Raw genomic sequence first — 19,237 nt, forward strand, 5'->3', positions numbered from 1 at the left:
TACTCGGTGATCTGTGCCAGCATGCAGATACCCTGCAGTACGATGATGTAAATGGCACACCGCAACATTATTACTATAAGTCCAGCATGCACACCTTAGCCTTTCACGAATGTCAAATATGTATAAGAATGTCAAATTTTGTTATATGAGTATCCGATAAAAAGATATTTGTTTTTTATTTCCTTACTGCTCTTTTTTTATTTATTTTTTTGAGGTTGTGAGGATTCCCTTTCTTGTTTGCTCAAACGGTAATTTCTTTTTTATCATCGAGGTTGTCTATCATCTGAACCAAATATAAATTTCCTTCATATGGTACAGAATCCGACAACTCCAATACAAAGCTTGAGTCCAGTTGCTACTGAATATGATGACAATCCTGCCAGTTATTTTGGCATTTCTGGGGTACAATCAATAGTAAATCCAGTATTTCCACAATCTCATATGATAAACATTTATCAGCAACCAATGGCTCCTGATTGCCCACATATTGCTAAGTTGGACAATATTTCGAATATATTGAAAAGAACGTGTTACATTTGTGGAAACCTTGGCCATTTTGCTGATTCTTGCACTTCTTCCCAGAGACTTTGTTATAATTGCAAACAGCCAGGTCATAAATCAAGTGAATGTCCTAATCCCAAAAGCAAGAGTAATAAGCAATGTTATTTGTGTCACAAGATTGGACATGTTCAAGCTGAATGCCCTGACAGGGAAAAAATTCTACAAAATCAATGTCAGCTAAACCAGGTACCAGAATATCAGAGACAGCTGCAATTGAACGAGCAAATGATGAATCAGGCTCAAATGGTTTCTACAAACTTACAGAGTCATAGTCACCAAACATATAATTCATCTATAGATAACCTCATACCCAATGACTTCAATTATTGGGGGTATTACAATAGCATGTATTATCAGCCAGCTTTTCCACCAACAAATACAATTTGTTACCAGCCAGCTTTCCCTCAAACAAATCCAATATATTATCAACCCTCTCCGTATATTCATTTAGGGTATACACAACAACTGCTACCAGTGCATAGCTTCCAATCTTCATTTGACTCCTAATATCAGCAGTAGGGTTTTTTATGTTACCAAAATAATTTATTCCTTAATTTTCAGAAACTCCAAAAGTTGAATATGGTTCTTCCCATTGAGGATTTTTCATTCTTTTTTATTTTTCTTAATGAATCACTCATTATTGACAGAAATTAATTTCATCTTTAACCAATATGGTTGAAGTTAATGAGCAACTTGAAACTAGAATAAAAGAGATTGATTCTTTCAGGTAAAGTGTTTGATTTCATTACTTCTGAATAATATTAACAATTTGTCATCCAGAAAGTCTTATTATTACGATTATATTTTACTATGTTCCACTATTTCTATACTTCTTATGTTTTATTGCTTTTTGATGCTCTATATTTCAAAAAAAATATTAGTATTTTATTGTTTTTATTGCTTTGCCACTTTTGTTGTTTTTTTTTACTATTGCTATATGTTTATTTTCATCTCATAGTCACTTTCTTGTTGTTTGTTCCGTTACTATATCTTTATATAAATGACTCGTCATTCAAAATTAATTATGCGCTATTTTCTACTTATTTTCCTATATGTTTTAAATAAAATCTGCTTAGTTTTTAATAAATATTCTTTAAAACTCACTAAACTATTTTTATATTTCCATAACTATCAAAGAGTTCAACGTGCTTAAAGATTGGGTCTCCAGTATGTTGACCATGATGAAATCTTTCGTCAGCACCGCCAGCGAACATCATTTAACCGAAATAGTCCAACAAATGACAGAAAAAAGGTGATATAAGGTAACATGAAGAATATGAATGAATGAATGAATTGTATATTAACGAGTCACAGAGGTTCTAAATAACATGCAAGCCGGGCATTTCATGCCGGTCTTTCTAATAGATAAGTAAAATACTATAACTTTCTCACAACCTCACACTCCTTGCTTTAAGAATTAATCACATCACCGGTAAAAAACTCAACAGTCAAGATTATTAAGGAAAAAAGGTGCAATGTGAAAATATGAGATGAAGTCACTAGTGAATATATATACCGACGCGGCGGTAATTATGACACCTCATCTTACAAATTGAACTATTATTGGAAGCAAACATGTTGTAGTATGGTTTGAGCTATTGGTTATAGGCAATGATACACGTGCTCATAACCATAAGCTCATAACCATTAGTATATAATTATAGTCGTCGATTATGAAAAGTTTTCAATATATATGATCTCTGGTTATTCAGAGAGTATTACTAAATCAATCCTAACCCGTGACTAACTACATCTAGTATAGTCGCATCGTAATATAACAATTGGTAGCACCACTAGGTTTTTAGTTTTACAGACTCCACTGATTATAAACTTCTGTTGTCGTTTAATAGCATAGCTTGGTTATCCTAGTGTATGACTGTATTTGGTTTAAGCCCTAGCTCAGACGAAGAAGATAATTATTCAGGCGAAGAAAACGAGATGAGTATGCCGGGTGGACCGTTGGACGATTCTAATCGTCTGTTGCTCATGGAGCTCGTTGAAATGCTTCACGGTAAAGAGAAGGCCGGTCGCGTGTTAGACCCTATGGAGGTCAAGTTTAACGGAAAGCCGTTTAGTACAGGGATGCTTGCCCGCACTCCCATGGCATTGCATGACTTCTTCCAGTATGCAGAACACCAGATGCCACTTAATTGGAATGACAAGTATAAGATGAGTTTTATCGTGAGAAACGTGGCTCAAGATACTTTTAGAAGTTTTTCTTCTTTCTCTGACTCCTTGCCGTCAGATATCTCTTATAGAGCCTTTAAGGCTCAAGTGCTTGCGCACTTTTCTAGAGTTGATATGGTTGACATTTTGGAAAGAACATTGTGGACAATTGCGCAAAAAGGAAAAGCGCTTCTGTCCCACGTTGCTGAGTTTCAAGCGAATGTTGTGTACATTCCAGATTGGTCAGAACGTTCAAAAATTAATCGTTTTATCGATTCCTTGGACCCGCGTTTGCAGAAGCACATTGCAGATGCAGGACGCATTTATGAGAAATTAGATGATGTGATTTCTCATGCACTTAGTATTAATGATCTTACTGAAAGAACCATCCATACTCTGACTATCCCTATGCCGTCTACGTTTTCGCCTATGGATAGAGGTGGTCCGATGCCTATGGAATTGGATGCTTTGCAATCAGTACCAAGTTCTCGGGGAAACTCATACCCTCGCAAGTCTAGTGGTAAGATTGCCGCCCTCTGCAAGAAATTTAATCTCACCCAGGAGGAGGTGAGGCTGTTGCTTATTCTTGGAAATTGTTTCCAGTGTAAAGGACACGGACATCAGAGCATGGACTGCCCTCGCCGTGGTGGTGGTGGGTCTGGTGCTCGTTTGGCTCACCTTATGGATTGCGTCCAAGAGGAGGACCATGCAGTTCCGTATGAGGATGTTGTTGCTTTCAAGGTTCCTGTTACTATGGGACCTGCTGGGTTTGTTACCAAAGCTCTTATTGACTCTGGGGCGAGTTACAGTTTTGTGAATCCGTCGATTTTGCCTAAGCTCGGTTATGATAGTGCCGATCTTACTAGGATTAGCCCAAGAACAATCAAGACTGCAACTAATCAGTATGATGCGGTAGACAGGTATGTGATTATCCCTGTTACATTTAACCATACTGTTGTGAAGATCCGTTGTTATGTGCACCCGATTGTTTCACCTACTGTTATTGTGGGGCTTCCATTCATTAGAGAATATGCCCATCTTATTGATTTTGCTAATCTTACTGTGGGAGATGTGGGGGTGGACGATTTGGATGAGAAATCTATTGAAAGTATTAGTGCTATGGCTGCTCTTAGCCTGGATCCTGTTGAGATAGACGATCCTAGATTAGAGAAATTGTTGTTTGATTATGCGGATATTTTTGCGGAGAAGCTTGGGATTAATCAAGTTGTTGAGTCTCGGGGGGCAGATAATATCAGGCTTGAACCGATGTCGGAAGAAGTTCCAACGACCCCGTATATTCCGAAGGTTAAGATTGCTCTTTTGCATGAGGTTAGAAATCATATTAGGCGTATGGTTGATTCTAAACTTATTCAACCCTCTAACTCGCCTTATTCTTCACCTTTTCTAGTTGTCAAGAAGAAGACTGGGGAGATTCGTTTGGTTATTGATTTTCGTCAAATCAACCTTTTATTGAAAAGGTTTAATCAGAACCTTCCCAGTTACGATGAATTGATCCAGATCTTTCTGGCCAATAAGGTGTTCTCAACCGTGGATTTAACGGAAGGCTTTCATCAACTTACCCTCGATGAGAATTCTAGTAGATTCACGGCTTTTGAGTTTGAAGGGCTCAAGTACGAGTACTTGAGATTACCCTTCGGACTCACATCAGCCCCTTCACACCTACAATCATACTTAGCCAAGAAAATATCACACCTTTCAACTGCCCGTAATTATGTTGATGATGTTCTCTTGGCGTCGCCAAACAGGGAAGAGCATTTGGGTTTGCTCAAGCAGTTTTTTGATGTGTGTCGGGAGAACAAGTTGTTTTTGAAAAGGCTGAAATGCAGTTTTATGAGCTCTAAGGTTCGCTTTCTTGGTTGGGAAATTGGTCCGGATGGAGTTGAAATCCCTGATGATACTAGGGAAGTAATTCGGAAATTGAAGACCCCTGTGAATGCCAAGGAGTTGCAGAAAACTCTTGGATTCACGAATTATTTCCGTCATTTCGTTGCCAGCTATTCGGACTTAGTGGTTGAACTTTACCAATTTGTCTCCAAAAATCTCGAATGGGATATGGAGACAGTTTCCAAAAGGTTCGCTTCTTTGAAGCAAGCCTTGTTGGAAACCAAGGTACTAAGTGTTCCACTTTCGACTGATCCCGCTACTGTATTTGTAATTGAGTCTGATGCTTCAGGAATTGCAATTGGGGGGGTATTGAAACAGTTAATCCCTGGGTCCGATGAGCTGCAAATTGTTGGTTATTACCTGCGGAGCCTTTCAATCCACGAAAAGAATTATCCAATTAGAGATAAAGAACTTTTAGCCGTTGTCTACTTATTAGACAAGACGGCCCATTTGATATTTGGTCATAGAATTGTGGTAAAGACTGATCACCAATCCTTGTCTGTGTTGCTTAAAGGAAATAAGGAAGCTGAAAATGACAGGGTTAAAAGATGGATTACTAAACTCGCTGAGTTTGATATTGTGTTAGAATATGTCAAGGGTACAACAAATGAGTTAGCTGATTACCTCTCTCGTTATGTGGGGGCTTTGGAATCGGTAATCCCTGCAGTTAATTTAACTGAAGCAGAAATCAAGGCTTCGATTGAATCGGATGAGTATTTTGCGGAGATTAGTAACAGTTTAAGGTTAATTGAGGACAAGGATAATAAAGCAAGTGATAATGCCAGCGATGTCGCAGAAACGAGAATTGATGAAGAAGATGTTAATGGTGATAGACTCGATGTGAGTCAGGGTATTTTGAAGAATTTTAAATTGATTGATGGTAAATTGTTTGGACGTACCAATCAATCTCCGTGGCGCCGGGTTGTTGGGGCGCTGCGGGCCCGTAGGTTAATTGAGTATGAGCATGGCAGAATGCATGCCGGGATAACTCAATTATACCTCGGGCTATCTTCTAAGTTTTATATGCGAAATCTTATGAAGATTGTCACTGCAGTAGTTGGTGGATGTGATACTTGTTTGAGAACAAAAATACGCCAACACCATTCCCATCCTATTATGGCTGTTGATCCTCCAGGATTCACTTTCCAAAGAATTCTGATTGATATGATTACTGGATTGCCGGAATGTGGAGGATGTGATGCTATCCTTACCGTTGTTGATGATTTTTCGAAATTTTCTATTTTTATTGGATGCAACAAACAGATTGATACAATGGGAGTTGCTAAGGTGTTGTTCCATAATGTATTTGTGTATTATGGTATTCCGTGTTTTATTCGCTCTGATCGTGATATTCGTTGGGCTAATAGCATTGCCAAGGATATTTCGAAGATTATGGGATTTAAGTATCATCTCACGGCTGCTAACAACCCTCGTGGAAATGGTGTGGCAGAAGCCGCTAACAAGAAGGTAGTACAGCTCCTTCGTACTTTTGTTTCTGAAAATAAAGGTGATTGGTTGAGTTATTTGGCTGTGGCTCAGACTGCTATCAATTCATCTATTCACTCGGCTACCGGTATTTCGCCTTTCCAAGCGGTTTTTGGTCGCCAACCGTTGCTTCAATTGTCTGAACCTCAAGTTGTTGATATTGCTCATCACCTGATTAGTGAGTGGGGGAAGAGATTGAGGGCAATTCATTGGGCCGTTTCAGAACAATTATCCCTGTATCAGCACCGGATGAATATAAGTGCCAATGCAGGAGCAAGCTTTGATGATTATACAGTTGGTCAGTACGTGCTTGTGCATCGCGAAGCGTACACGAATAGTACTCGATACAAAAAAGTGACTGATGTGTATTTTGGTCCTTTTAAAGTAGTCAAGGTTATTAACAAGAATAGTTTTGAAATTGATTTACCGATATTAAACCTTAAATCAAGGGTGATTAATGCGAGGTTTTTACGTCCTTATTCGGTGCCTGAAGCTGCTTTTATTGATCTTCCCCGGACTGTTAATGAATTTAAAGCTAGAGCTTCTGAGGTTAATGGTATTTTAGGATATGATCCTGACACTAGGTCTTTTGATGTTACCTTTCGGATGGCTCGTCCTGGTCATTGCTTTACGGTCCCGGTTGATGTTTTTGTGGATAGTGTTCCACTGGGTTTACAGAAGAACCTCTATGAGTCCATTAAGGACTTCTATGGTTCTTCTAGTATTCCTATCTGTAGAAAACCGTTGTTGGGTCGTTCCTTTCAAAGTTTGAATAGAAGATCTTGACGGGGGGAATTGTTGTAGTATGGTTTGAGCTATTGGTTATAGGCAATGATACACGTGCTCATAACCATAAGCTCATAACCATTAGTATATAATTATAGTCGTCGATTATGAAAAGTTTTCAATATATATGATCTCTGGTTCTTCAGAGAGTATTACTAAATCAATCCTATTTTTTTTTTTTTTTTTTAAAGACAAAATTCAATATATTAATTAATTATATAACTATATATCTCGTAAACTACTTAATGTAGTTTGAAAATTAAAGTGTTAAGGGAAAACCATTAATGGTGAAAAACCCTATTATTGAGAAAAAATGTTTTTATGCGTTTTTAAGGTTTTTAATTGTTGTTTTTTTTTTTGATTTTATTTTTTTTTTTTTTGATTTTATTTTCTTGTTTTTCCCCACCTATTTTTTCTTCTCCGCTTAAAAGATATTGCTTTCAAGCAAGAAGATCATTGAATCAACGGCCATATGACAATTGAAATGCCTTTTGGATTTCAATCTTGATAATTTTCGTTGGAAACCTAGATATCTATCGATCATTCTGGTTTCGTTCATGTTGGTGGCAGGGGTAATGATTGTTTGCCAGGTTAATGGGATATTCAAGTCAGTTTTTTTCCAAAGTTTCTGGGCCAATGGACATTCAATAAGATGGTGCTTCATGATTTCAAATTGGATTTCCTTTGGGGCATATTGGGGTTCATCATATCTGGTTAATTTTTTGCTGCAATAGTCACAATGATTATTTACGTAATTGTGATTTTCAATGCCCAAATGAAAGATGTGAATATTTTGATATTTCCCCGGGAAATGTTGGTTGAATTTTTTGAGGTTATGCCAAAAGTTATCAACTTGTTTCTGATTCACCCCAGTAATATCCATGAGTGTTTTTGACATCTTGTCCACATCTTGTTTTTCCCGTTGTTTTTTACTTCCTTTAGTATGGTCAAAATCCTTAATTCTAATTGGAATGTGTTGTTGATATTTTTCAGGAATCCCTTTTTCAATTGAATTTTTCAAATCTTCAATTCCAATCTTCATTGGCTTCAACCTGATTGTACGTTTCTTTATACCAAGAACTTTTCTGAAATCCCAGTACGCTGTCCTTTCAGCATCTGAGAATGTGCTGCTATTCATAACTTCCAAGGAAATTGAATCATTGGTATTCTCAATGTCATCCGCTAGTTCAAGTAATACCACCCACCAATAATGAGTTTTGATATAATCTTCCTTTGGTGATTTTGTTGGTGATGTTTTTTGAATGATGTTGTTGATACTTGATTGAATTTTGAAACGTAATATCTGGTTATATTTAGTGTGACTATCCAAAAACAAATCCTGGAAAATTTTAGCTCTTCGGTGTTGGAGTTGAGACTTTAAATCAATCATTGAGAAACCGCCTTTGTTGTTGTGTGTCTTGAGTGTGTCCAAAGAAATAGGTGTATCTTGCTTGACCAATAATTTAATCGATGTGTCAATTTGATTCAACTGATTGGGTAACAAAGGTTGGTGTAGTTCTTTGTAATAGAACTTGGATGCAATATATGTGTTGAATGCTTCTATTTTTGATTGAATCAGCAAGCTGGTCATGTTTGATAACTTGTACTTGATATAGAGGTCACGCTGCAATGTTTCCGGCCAAAATGTCACTGATGGCCCAATAGTTATCCCCAAATATGTCAATTGAAAGTTTTCATCAGCAATCTCAAATGGGAATGGTGTCAAAAATGGATAAGTATCAGTTGGTATGATTAGTTGGGATTTCTTTTCATTGAGTTTGCTGCCACTGAATTTTTCAAATAGTCTAATACATTTCATTGTTTTGGAATAATCTCTTTTATCTTTGAGGAAAACTGTGATATCATCAGCAAAAGCAAGATAATGTTGACTGCTATATGCTTCAGGTATCAAATCTCCTTGGTAACTATGGCCTCTGGTATTCTGTTTGATAGATCGTAGTAAAGGTTCTACTGCTAATGCAAATAATGAAGGGGAAAACGGATTACCTTGGAGGGTACCATTTTTTAAATTGAATAATGGGCCGGTCATGTTGTTGATGTATAAGGATCCCGTTGTCTGCTTGAGGATGTTGATGATTAACTTGGCTAATTTTTTTCCAAAATTTAAATGGGACAATAGTTGTTCCATATATTCGTGAGATATCCTATCGAACGCTTTCTCCAAATCCACAATTAGTATCAGCTTTTGTGGATTTGGTATTATATGCGTTTTATCTTTTGGATGAATTAGACTATCTAACATTTCTCTGAAAATGGTGATGTTGGAGAACGATGACCGGCCTGGAATAAAACCAGCTTGATCTTCCCCTATGATATCAGGCAAGTGCTTCAACAACCTATTATTAATTATTGTGGATAATAATCGAAGATTAGTGTTGATAAGGGCTATCGGCCTATAGTTTCCAATGTTTTCTTTTGACTTTCCAGGCTTTGGTATGATGTTAAAGAGTATAGTTCGGTAGTGGAATGGTAAATTTCCTTCAGTTAGAATGTGGTTAAATTCTTGAAGAAGGATGTGTTTGATTTGGGGAAATAATTCCTTATAAAATTTGTATGGGATTCCATCTATGCCCGGTGTGGACTTCAAATTTGCCGAATCAATTGCCAGTTTGAGTTCTTCCATTGTTATGGAGGAATCCATTTTTCTCTTCTCTTCAGGAGATATTCCTTGGGTTGGAATCACGTCCTGAAGATATTTATGTATTTTTTTTGTGTCCTTTGTTCCTCTGGTTCCATCAAACAAGTCCATATAATATTCAGTTGCTATTTTCATTATCTCTTCATGAGATTGAACTAGTGTCCCTTCTACATCTTTTAGCTGTTTTATTGGGCGTTGTTCTTGATATTGGTGGAAAACTTGGTTAATATGTTGATAATATTCCGTCACTTTATCAAGTTCAGGCACTTTCACTTTTTTCAACATGTGTTTGAGTTTTTCTGCTTTGCATTTAATATCAATTATTAATTCATCGGTTCCTTGGATATCTTCATTTATAGATTGGTGCCTGAGAACATTAATGATTCTATCGGTTAATCTATATCTCTTCATATTATAGTAAGCCTTGGATGAAGTTAAAGTCAACTCCACTGTAACTGAATCATGTGTGGATCTTTTCCCAAAATGATTTGTTTGTGTCATATTCCATTTGTTTTCTTTGTTTTTTAAGAAGCTCCCAGTGATATAGAACCTATCCAATCTCCGGCTTTTCCCTAATTCTGATGCTTTATTAGTGAATGTTTTCTTGATGTTATGTTTGATTGAATTGAATGAGTCCTTCAAGTTCAACAAAGTAATGAGATTAGTTAAGGATTCAGCAACTGAGTCTTCACGGCTTCTATAATTTAGGGAGTCCGAACGATCAATAAAATTATTAAAATCACCAGCTAACATGATGTTGATTGTCTTTCCTGGGAATCTAGTTTGAAGATTCTGATGTTGGGCAAGTAAACTGAGTTTGAGCTGATCATGGATCTGATTTTGCTTTTGGTATTGATTTGGATTATACAAGTTTATAATCCAGAGTGCTTGGTTATTTTCTAATTCAATTAAGACATCCGTGATGTGTTTTTGGAGTTCATGTTGGACAGTAATACCTGCTAATTTGGATCCTAACACTGGAATAGAATCATCAACAATTATTGCTGTTCTGGAACAGGTTGAATTATAGTATATGACTTTGTTATCGAACTGAAACGAAAAGTCTTCTGATAGATTTAGTTCTTGGAGCAAAGACACATTGGATTTTTGGGTGAAACTTATTACCAACTGGTCGCTGATACGACTCCGTTGTATATTTTGAGTATTGATTTTAATAATCATTATGTTTATTCATTGGAATTTTGATTTGTCTGTTTGTTTCTGGTTGCATCAGCTTCCAGAGTTGACAAATCATCATTGGTTGGTGTTAATTCTGTTTTCTCATGTACTGGAATTTCATCACCCAGTAGCATTTCATCCTGCTCATATTCTTCTGAATCCTCATATTCGTCTTTTGCATCATAGATGTATTCTCCATCATTTTCATACTCCTCATCATATTCTTCGTCATTATCATTATCAGGTTCTGCACTTGATTCAGACAGGGTTGGCTCTTTAGAGCCAGTTTGTGCCAGTTTTGATGTCACTGATGGGTGTGGGTCTTTAATGACTAACTTAATAGATTTTGGTACAAATGGTTTTGGTGCTGAAGGCTTGGTGGTGTTAATTTTGGTCAAAATTGGGGTAGAGATTGGGGTAGATTTTGGGGTAGATTTTGGGGTAGATTTTGGAGTAGAAGCTGGGGTAGAAGTTGGGTTGGACAAGGTTTGATTAGATTTTGGGGTAATTGGATGGGATCTAAACACATTCAACTTAATTCCTGGTTTTGCTGACTCTTGCTTGGTTTCAGCTGGTTTCTCCCTTTGAAGGATTTTCTTTGGTTTGACGGATGCCTTCTTTTTGGAGGCCTTTCTAACTTGATTAACCGGAGGAGGGGTGATTTGATGCTTTCTGTTGATAGCTGGTGTGGTAGTTTGAATATTTTCATAATCATCATCTCTTTCTTTGGATATTAATCCCAATTGGTGGAATGGATTCTTCCATAAATTGCTCAGTTCATTTTGTGGTGGTTTTGACTGTCTGGATCTAGATGAACCATGAACCATGGTGAACTCGGTAGAAGGAACTTCAATCACTGGTGGTTGATTTTGCTTCTGTTTGGGGTTCTCATGACGATCATCTGTAACATTTTTCTTTGGCCGCTTAAAGTAACAGTCTTTAGCTACATGGCTAGGCTTTTTGCAAATCGCGCAAGATGCTTGCTTGCAATTGTATCTGGTGTGTTCTCTTGAACCACAATTGATACAGTGTAAGCATTTAGTAATAACTTTAGAAACAATGTTGTCTTGGTGAATAACCGGGATTTGTTTTCCTGGTTCCATTTCCAAGTAACCATAAATGTAACGATTTTTAAGCTCCTCGTTAGGTCTTTTAGTCATGTCACTTTTAATCACTGAGAATGATGTTGGTTCAATTTGGGCTAGGTCAAGCGCTTGCTTGATGGTAGCATCGACAAAATAGTCGGGGGTTGTTTCCAAGGCTGTTATCTCAATCAATTGGATTTCTTTATCATTCTTATTGATATTGATGCGTGGCTTGTAAGTGGATTGTTCAATGTCAACACTTAAATGGCTAGTGACAAAATCAATAAATGCATTACGTAACTTTTCATTCTTAGTTTGTAATTGACCTTTCAATATTGGGATAAGTGAGGATTTGAGACAAATAGTTTCATTTGAAATAAACAAGTAGTTTTGAGCTTCAATTAAAGCTTTCTTGATGAAGTTGATATCATCATTATCATTCAAATCAGTTTCAATGTTGGTTAATTTAACATCGATTAATTTTTGGAAGGCATCCTTTATTGAACTCAAATGATCATCAAGTTCATACTTCCGGTAGACTTCAGGTGGGATAATAAATGACATCATGATTTTTTGTTTATCTTGATGGCTCATAATAAATTTAATGTAATCCTCCTCTGCAATATTAGATTGTTTCAATCTTGAGAATTCATTAATTAAATGGGAATTTGTATAAAATTTGAAAAACTTTTCAATGGTGTAGATTTTAACAAATTCTTGATATTTCTCTTCAACATTTTCCACTTTTTGTGTGTCAAATCCGAAAAGTGATCCCCTCATGCCCTTTTCCTTAATAGCATATTCAAGGACATCTTGGTGTTCGAACTTGATTGATTTGAGATATTTAGCCCATTTAAAAACTCTTTCGAATTTGGCTAAAACATTTTGAAAAGTGGAGGTGGTGTTCATAATCAGAGTCCCCTGTTGGGATGCGCCTTTAGAGCCCGAGGCGATTTGGGCGTAGGATCTGCTGAAAGCAGCAACTGGGGCTGGGTTAGTTTTTTTTGGGGTTTTTTGGTTTTCAGAGTTTTTTTGGGTTTTGTTGTTTTCAATTTTTTTTTGGTTTTCAGAGTTTTCAGTAACAAAATCAATAGAAACAGAAGGTTGTGAATCTCCTTGAGATTCAATGGTGGCTTGATTTGACATATGCATGTCGACGCTAGTGTCACCTGCACTATCAAGATTGCGATCGCAATCAACTGGAGAAACATTAATTTCCAGGGCTGGGCGGTGGGCAATATCAACATCAGAATCAGCATTAGAGGCCTCATTTATGGTATTAGATGGGGTTGCAAAGGTTTCAGCAGTACTTAAAAAAGTATTGTCATCTTCCTCAGTGATTTCTTCGTCTGAATGTGGTTCATTTCCGTGTTTGTTTACATTGTTTTGATCGGTTGCGTTGGGATTTGCATGATCTAAGTCAACGATAATATCAGAAGAAACCAGGGTTTCTTGAGAAGGTGGATCATTTGTTGGATCAGTGGAGTAGTTGGAAGGCTTTGGAATTCTTTTGGTATTATTAATACTCATTATAATGGAACTTTTGGCTTTTTTAGTTTTTTTTTTTTTTTATAAAGTCCCTATATTTAACTAATTAATTTTTTTTAAATACAAAATTCAATATATTAATTAATTATATAACTATATATCTCATAAACTATCTAATGTAGTTTGAAAATTAAAGTGTTAAGGGAAAACCATTAATGGTGAAAAACCCTATTATTGAGAAAAAATGTTTTTATGCGTTTTTAAGGTTTTTAATTGTTTTATTTTTTTTTTTTTTTTTTGATTTTATTTTCTTGTTTTTCCCCACCTATTTTTTTCTTCTCCGCTTAAAAGATATTGCTTTCAAGCAAGAAGATCATTGAATCAACGGCCATATGACAATTGAAATGCCTTTTGGATTTCAATCTTGATAATTTTCGTTGGAAACCTAGATATCTATCGATCGTTCTGGTTTCGTTCATGTTGGTGGCAGGGGTAATGATTGTTTGCCAGGTTAATGGGATATTCAAGTCAATTTTTTTCCAAAGTTTCTGGGCCAATGGACATTCAATAAGATGGTGCTTCATGATTTCAAATTGGATTTCCTTTGGGGCATATTGGGGTTCATCATATCTGGTTAATTTTTTGCTGCAATAGTCACAATGATTATTTACGTAATTGTGATTTTCAATGCCCAAATGAAAGATGTGAATATTTTGATATTTCCCCGGGAAATGTTGGTTGAATTTTTTGAGGTTATGCCAAAAGTTATCAACTTGTTTCTGATTCACCCCAGTAATATCCATGAGTGTTTTTGACATCTTGTTCACATCTTGTTTTTCCCGTTGTTTTTTACTTCCTTTAGTATGGTCAAAATCCTTAATTCTAATTGGAATGTGTTGTTGATATTTTTCAGGAATCCCTTTTTCAATTGAATTTTTCAAATCTTCAATTCCAATCTTCATTGGCTTCAACCTGATTGTACGTTTCTTTATACCAAGAACTTTTCTGAAATCCCAGTACGCTGTCCTTTCAGCATCTGAGAATGTGCTGCTATTCATAACTTCTAAGGAAATTGAATCATTGGTATTCTCAATGTCATCGGCTAGTTCAAGTAATACCACCCACCAATAATGAGTTTTGATATATTCATCCTTTGGTGATTTTGTTGGTGATGTTTTTTGAATGATGTTATTGATAGTTGATTGGATTTTAAAACGTAATATCTGGTTATATTTAGTGTGACTATCCAAAAACAAATCCTGGAAAATTTTGGCTCTTCGGTGTTGGAGTTGAGACTTTAAATCAATCATTGAGAAACCGCCTTTGTTGTTGTGTGTCTTGAGTGTATCCAAAGAAATAGGTGTATCTTGCTTGACCAATAACTTAATCGATGTGTCAATTTGATTCAACTGATTGGGTAACAAAGGTTGGTGTAGTTCTTTGTAATAGAACTTGGATGCAATATATGTGTTGAATGCTTCTATTTTTGATTGAATCAGCAAGCTGGTCATGTTTGATAACTTGTACTTGATATAGAGGTCACGCTGCAATGTTTCCGGCCAAAATGTCACTGATGGCCCAATAGTTATCCCCAAATATGTCAATTGAAAGTTTTCATCAGCAATCTCAAATGGGAATGGTGTCAAAAATGGATAAGTATCAGTTGGTATGATTAGTTGGGATTTCTTTTCATTGAGTTTGCTGCCACTGAATTTTTCAAATAGTCTAATACATTTCATTGTTTTGGAATAATCTCTTTTATCTTTGAGGAAAACTGTGATATCATCAGCAAAAGCAAGATAATGTTGACTGCTATATGCTTCAGGTATCAAATCTCCTTGGTAACTATGGCCTCTGGTATTCTGTTTGATAGATCGTAGTAAAGGTTCTACTGCTAATGCAAATAATGAAGGGGAAAACGGATTACCTTGGAGGGTACCATTTTTTAAATTGAATAATGGGCCGGTCATGTTGTTGATGTATAAGGATCCCGTTGTCTGCTTGAGGATGTTGATGATTAACTTGGCTAATTTTTTTCCAAAATTTAAATGGGACAATAGTTGTTCCATATATTCGTGAGATATCCTATCGAACGCTTTCTCCAAATCCACAATTAGTATCAGCTTTTGTGGATTTGGTATTATATGCGTTTTATCTTTTGGATGAATTAGACTATCTAACATTTCTCTGAAAATGGTGATGTTGGAGAACGATGACCGGCCTGGAATAAAACCAGCTTGATCTTCCCCTATGATATCAGGCAAGTGCTTCAACAACCTATTATTAATTATTGTGGATAATAATCGAAGATTAGTGTTGATAAGGGCTATCGGCCTATAGTTTCCAATGTTTTCTTTTGACTTTCCAGGCTTTGGTATGATGTTAAAGAGTATAGTTCGGTAGTGGAATGGTAAATTTCCTTCAGTTAGAATGTGGTTAAATTCTTGAAGAAGGATGTGTTTGATTTGGGGAAATAATTCCTTATAAAATTTGTATGGGATTCCATCTATGCCCGGTGTGGACTTCAAATTTGCCGAATCAATTGCCAGTTTGAGTTCTTCCATTGTTATGGAGGAATCCATTTTTCTCTTCTCTTCAGGAGATATTCCTTGGGTTGGAATCACGTCCTGAAGATATTTATGTATTTTTTTTGTGTCCTTTGTTCCTCTGGTTCCATCAAACAAGTCCATATAATATTCAGTTGCTATTTTCATTATCTCTTCATGAGATTGAACTAGTGTCCCTTGTACATCTTTTAGCTGTTTTATTGGGCGTTGTTCTTGATATTGGTGGAAAACTTGGTTAATATGTTGATAATATTCCGTCATTTTATCAAGTTCAGGCACTTTCACTTTTTTCAACATGTGTTTGAGTTTTTCTGCTTTGCATTTAATATCAATTATTAATTCATCGGTTCCTTGGATATCTTCATTTATAGATTGGTGCCTGAGAACATTAATGATTCTGTCGGTCAATCTATATCTCTTCATATTATAGTAAGCCTTGGATGAAGTTAAAGTCAACTCCACTGTAACTGAATCATGTGTGGATCTTTTCCCAAAATGATTTGTTTGTGTCATATTCCATTTGTTTTCTTTGTTTTTTAAGAAGCTCCCAGTGATATAGAACCTATCCAATCTCCGGCTTTTCCCTAATTCTGATGCTTTATTAGTGAATGTTTTCTTGATGTTATGTTTGATTGAATTGAATGAGTCCTTCAAGTTCAACAAAGTAATGAGATTAGTTAAGGATTCAGCAACTGAGTCTTCACGGCTTCTATAATTTAGGGAGTCCGAACGATCAATAAAATTATTAAAATCACCAGCTAACATGATGTTGATTGTCTTTCCTGGGAATCTAGTTTGAAGATTCTGATGTTGGGCAAGTAAACTGAGTTTGAGCTGATCATGGATCTGATTTTGCTTTTGGTATTGATTTGGATTATACAAGTTTATAATCCAGAGTGCTTGGTTATTTTCTAATTCAATTAAGACATCCGTGATGTGTTTTTGGAGTTCATGTTGGACAGTAATACCTGCTAATTTGGATCCTAACACTGGAATAGAATCATCAACAATTATTGCTGTTCTGGAACAGGTTGAATTATAGTATATGACTTTGTTATCGAACTGAAACGAAAAGTCTTCTGATAGATTTAGTTCTTGGAGCAAAGACACATTGGATTTTTGGGTGAAACTTATTACCAACTGGTCGCTGATACGACTCCGTTGTATATTTTGAGTATTGATTTTAATAATCATTATGTTTATTCATTGGAATTTTGATTTGTCTGTTTGTTTCTGGTTGCATCAGCTTCCAGAGTTGACAAATCATCATTGGTTGGTGTTAATTCTGTTTTCTCATGTACTGGAATTTCATCACCCAGTAGCATTTCATCCTGCTCATATTCTTCTGAATCCTCATATTCGTCTTTTGCATCATAGATGTATTCTCCATCATTTTCATACTCCTCATCATATTCTTCGTCATTATCATTATCAGGTTCTGCACTTGATTCAGACAGGGTTGGCTCTTTAGAGCCAGTTTGTGCCAGTTTTGATGTCACTGATGGGTGTGGGTCTTTAATGACTAACTTAATAGATTTTGGTACAAATGGTTTTGGTGCTGAAGGCTTGGTGGTGTTAATTTTGGTCAAAATTGGGGTAGAGATTGGGGTAGATTTTGGGGTAGATTTTGGGGTAGATTTTGGAGTAGAAGCTGGGGTAGAAGTTGGGTTGGACAAGGTTTGATTAGATTTTGGGGTAATTGGATGGGATCTAAACACATTCAACTTAATTCCTGGTTTTGCTGACTCTTGCTTGGTTTCAGCTGGTTTCTCCCTTTGAAGGATTTTCTTTGGTTTGACGGATGCCTTCTTTTTGGAGGCCTTTCTAACTTGATTAACCGGAGGAGGGGTGATTTGATGCTTTCTGTTGATAGCTGGTGTGGTAGTTTGAATATTTTCATAATCATCATCTCTTTCTTTGGATATTAATCCCAATTGGTGGAATGGATTCTTCCATAAATTGCTCAGTTCATTTTGTGGTGGTTTTGACTGTCTGGATCTAGATGAACCATGAACCATGGTGAACTCGGTAGAAGGAACTTCAATCACTGGTGGTTGATTTTGCTTCTGTTTGGGGTTCTCATGACGATCATCTGTAACATTTTTCTTTGGCCGCTTAAAGTAACAGTCTTTAGCTACATGGCTAGGCTTTTTGCAAATCGCGCAAGATGCTTGCTTGCAATTGTATCTGGTGTGTTCTCTTGAACCACAATTGATACAGTGTAAGCATTTAGTAATAACTTTAGAAACAATGTTGTCTTGGTGAATAACCGGGATTTGTTTTCCTGGTTCCATTTCCAAGTAACCATAAATGTAACGATTTTTAAGCTCCTCGTTAGGTCTTTTAGTCATGTCACTTTTAATCACTGAGAATGATGTTGGTTCAATTTGGGCTAGGTCAAGCGCTTGCTTGATGGTAGCATCGACAAAATAGTCGGGGGTTGTTTCCAAGGCTGTTATCTCAATCAATTGGATTTCTTTATCATTCTTATTGATATTGATGCGTGGCTTGTAAGTGGATTGTTCAATGTCAACACTTAAATGGCTAGTGACAAAATCAATAAATGCATTACGTAACTTTTCATTCTTAGTTTGTAATTGACCTTTCAATATTGGGATAAGTGAGGATTTGAGACAAATAGTTTCATTTGAAATAAACAAGTAGTTTTGAGCTTCAATTAAAGCTTTCTTGATGAAGTTGATATCATCATTATCATTCAAATCAGTTTCAATGTTGGTTAATTTAACATCGATTAATTTTTGGAAGGCATCCTTTATTGAACTCAAATGATCATCAAGTTCATACTTCCGGTAGACTTCAGGTGGGATAATAAATGACATCATGATTTTTTGTTTATCTTGATGGCTCATAATAAATTTAATGTAATCCTCCTCTGCAATATTAGATTGTTTCAATCTTGAGAATTCATTAATTAAATGGGAATTTGTATAAAATTTGAAAAACTTTTCAATGGTGTAGATTTTAACAAATTCTTGATATTTCTCTTCAACATTTTCCACTTTTTGTGTGTCAAATCCGAAAAGTGATCCCCTCATGCCCTTTTCCTTAATAGCATATTCAAGGACATCTTGGTGTTCGAACTTGATTGATTTGAGATATTTAGCCCATTTAAAAACTCTTTCGAATTTGGCTAAAACATTTTGAAAAGTGGAGGTGGTGTTCATAATCAGAGTCCCCTGTTGGGATGCGCCTTTAGAGCCCGAGGCGATTTGGGCGTAGGATCTGCTGAAAGCAGCAACTGGGGCTGGGTTAGTTTTTTTTGGGGTTTTTTGGTTTTCAGAGTTTTTTTGGGTTTTGTTGTTTTCAATTTTTTTTTGGTTTTCAGAGTTTTCAGT

At 36.1% G+C, this 19,237-nt stretch overlaps 1 protein-coding gene across 1 annotated transcript; it reads left to right on the forward strand. All coding sequences in view use genetic code 12, as the record gives it.

The window, feature by feature from the left end:
* Positions 1 to 309: 309 nt before the first annotated feature.
* DASC09_058090 (uncharacterized protein) lies at positions 310 to 1,068 on the forward strand (the record flags this gene model as incomplete). The annotated part of the gene is made up of 1 exon (XM_064999393.1): positions 310 to 1,068. One exon carries the CDS (start codon positions 310 to 312, stop codon positions 1,066 to 1,068), a length of 759 nt encoding a protein of 252 aa, XP_064855465.1.
* Between the last annotated feature and the right edge of the window lie 18,169 nt (positions 1,069 to 19,237).

The sequence above is a fragment of the Saccharomycopsis crataegensis genome (genome assembly GCF_037102585.1).
Source record: "Saccharomycopsis crataegensis DNA, jcf7180000000098, whole genome shotgun sequence".
NCBI classification, from domain to species: domain Eukaryota; kingdom Fungi; phylum Ascomycota; class Saccharomycetes; order Ascoideales; family Saccharomycopsidaceae; genus Saccharomycopsis; species Saccharomycopsis crataegensis.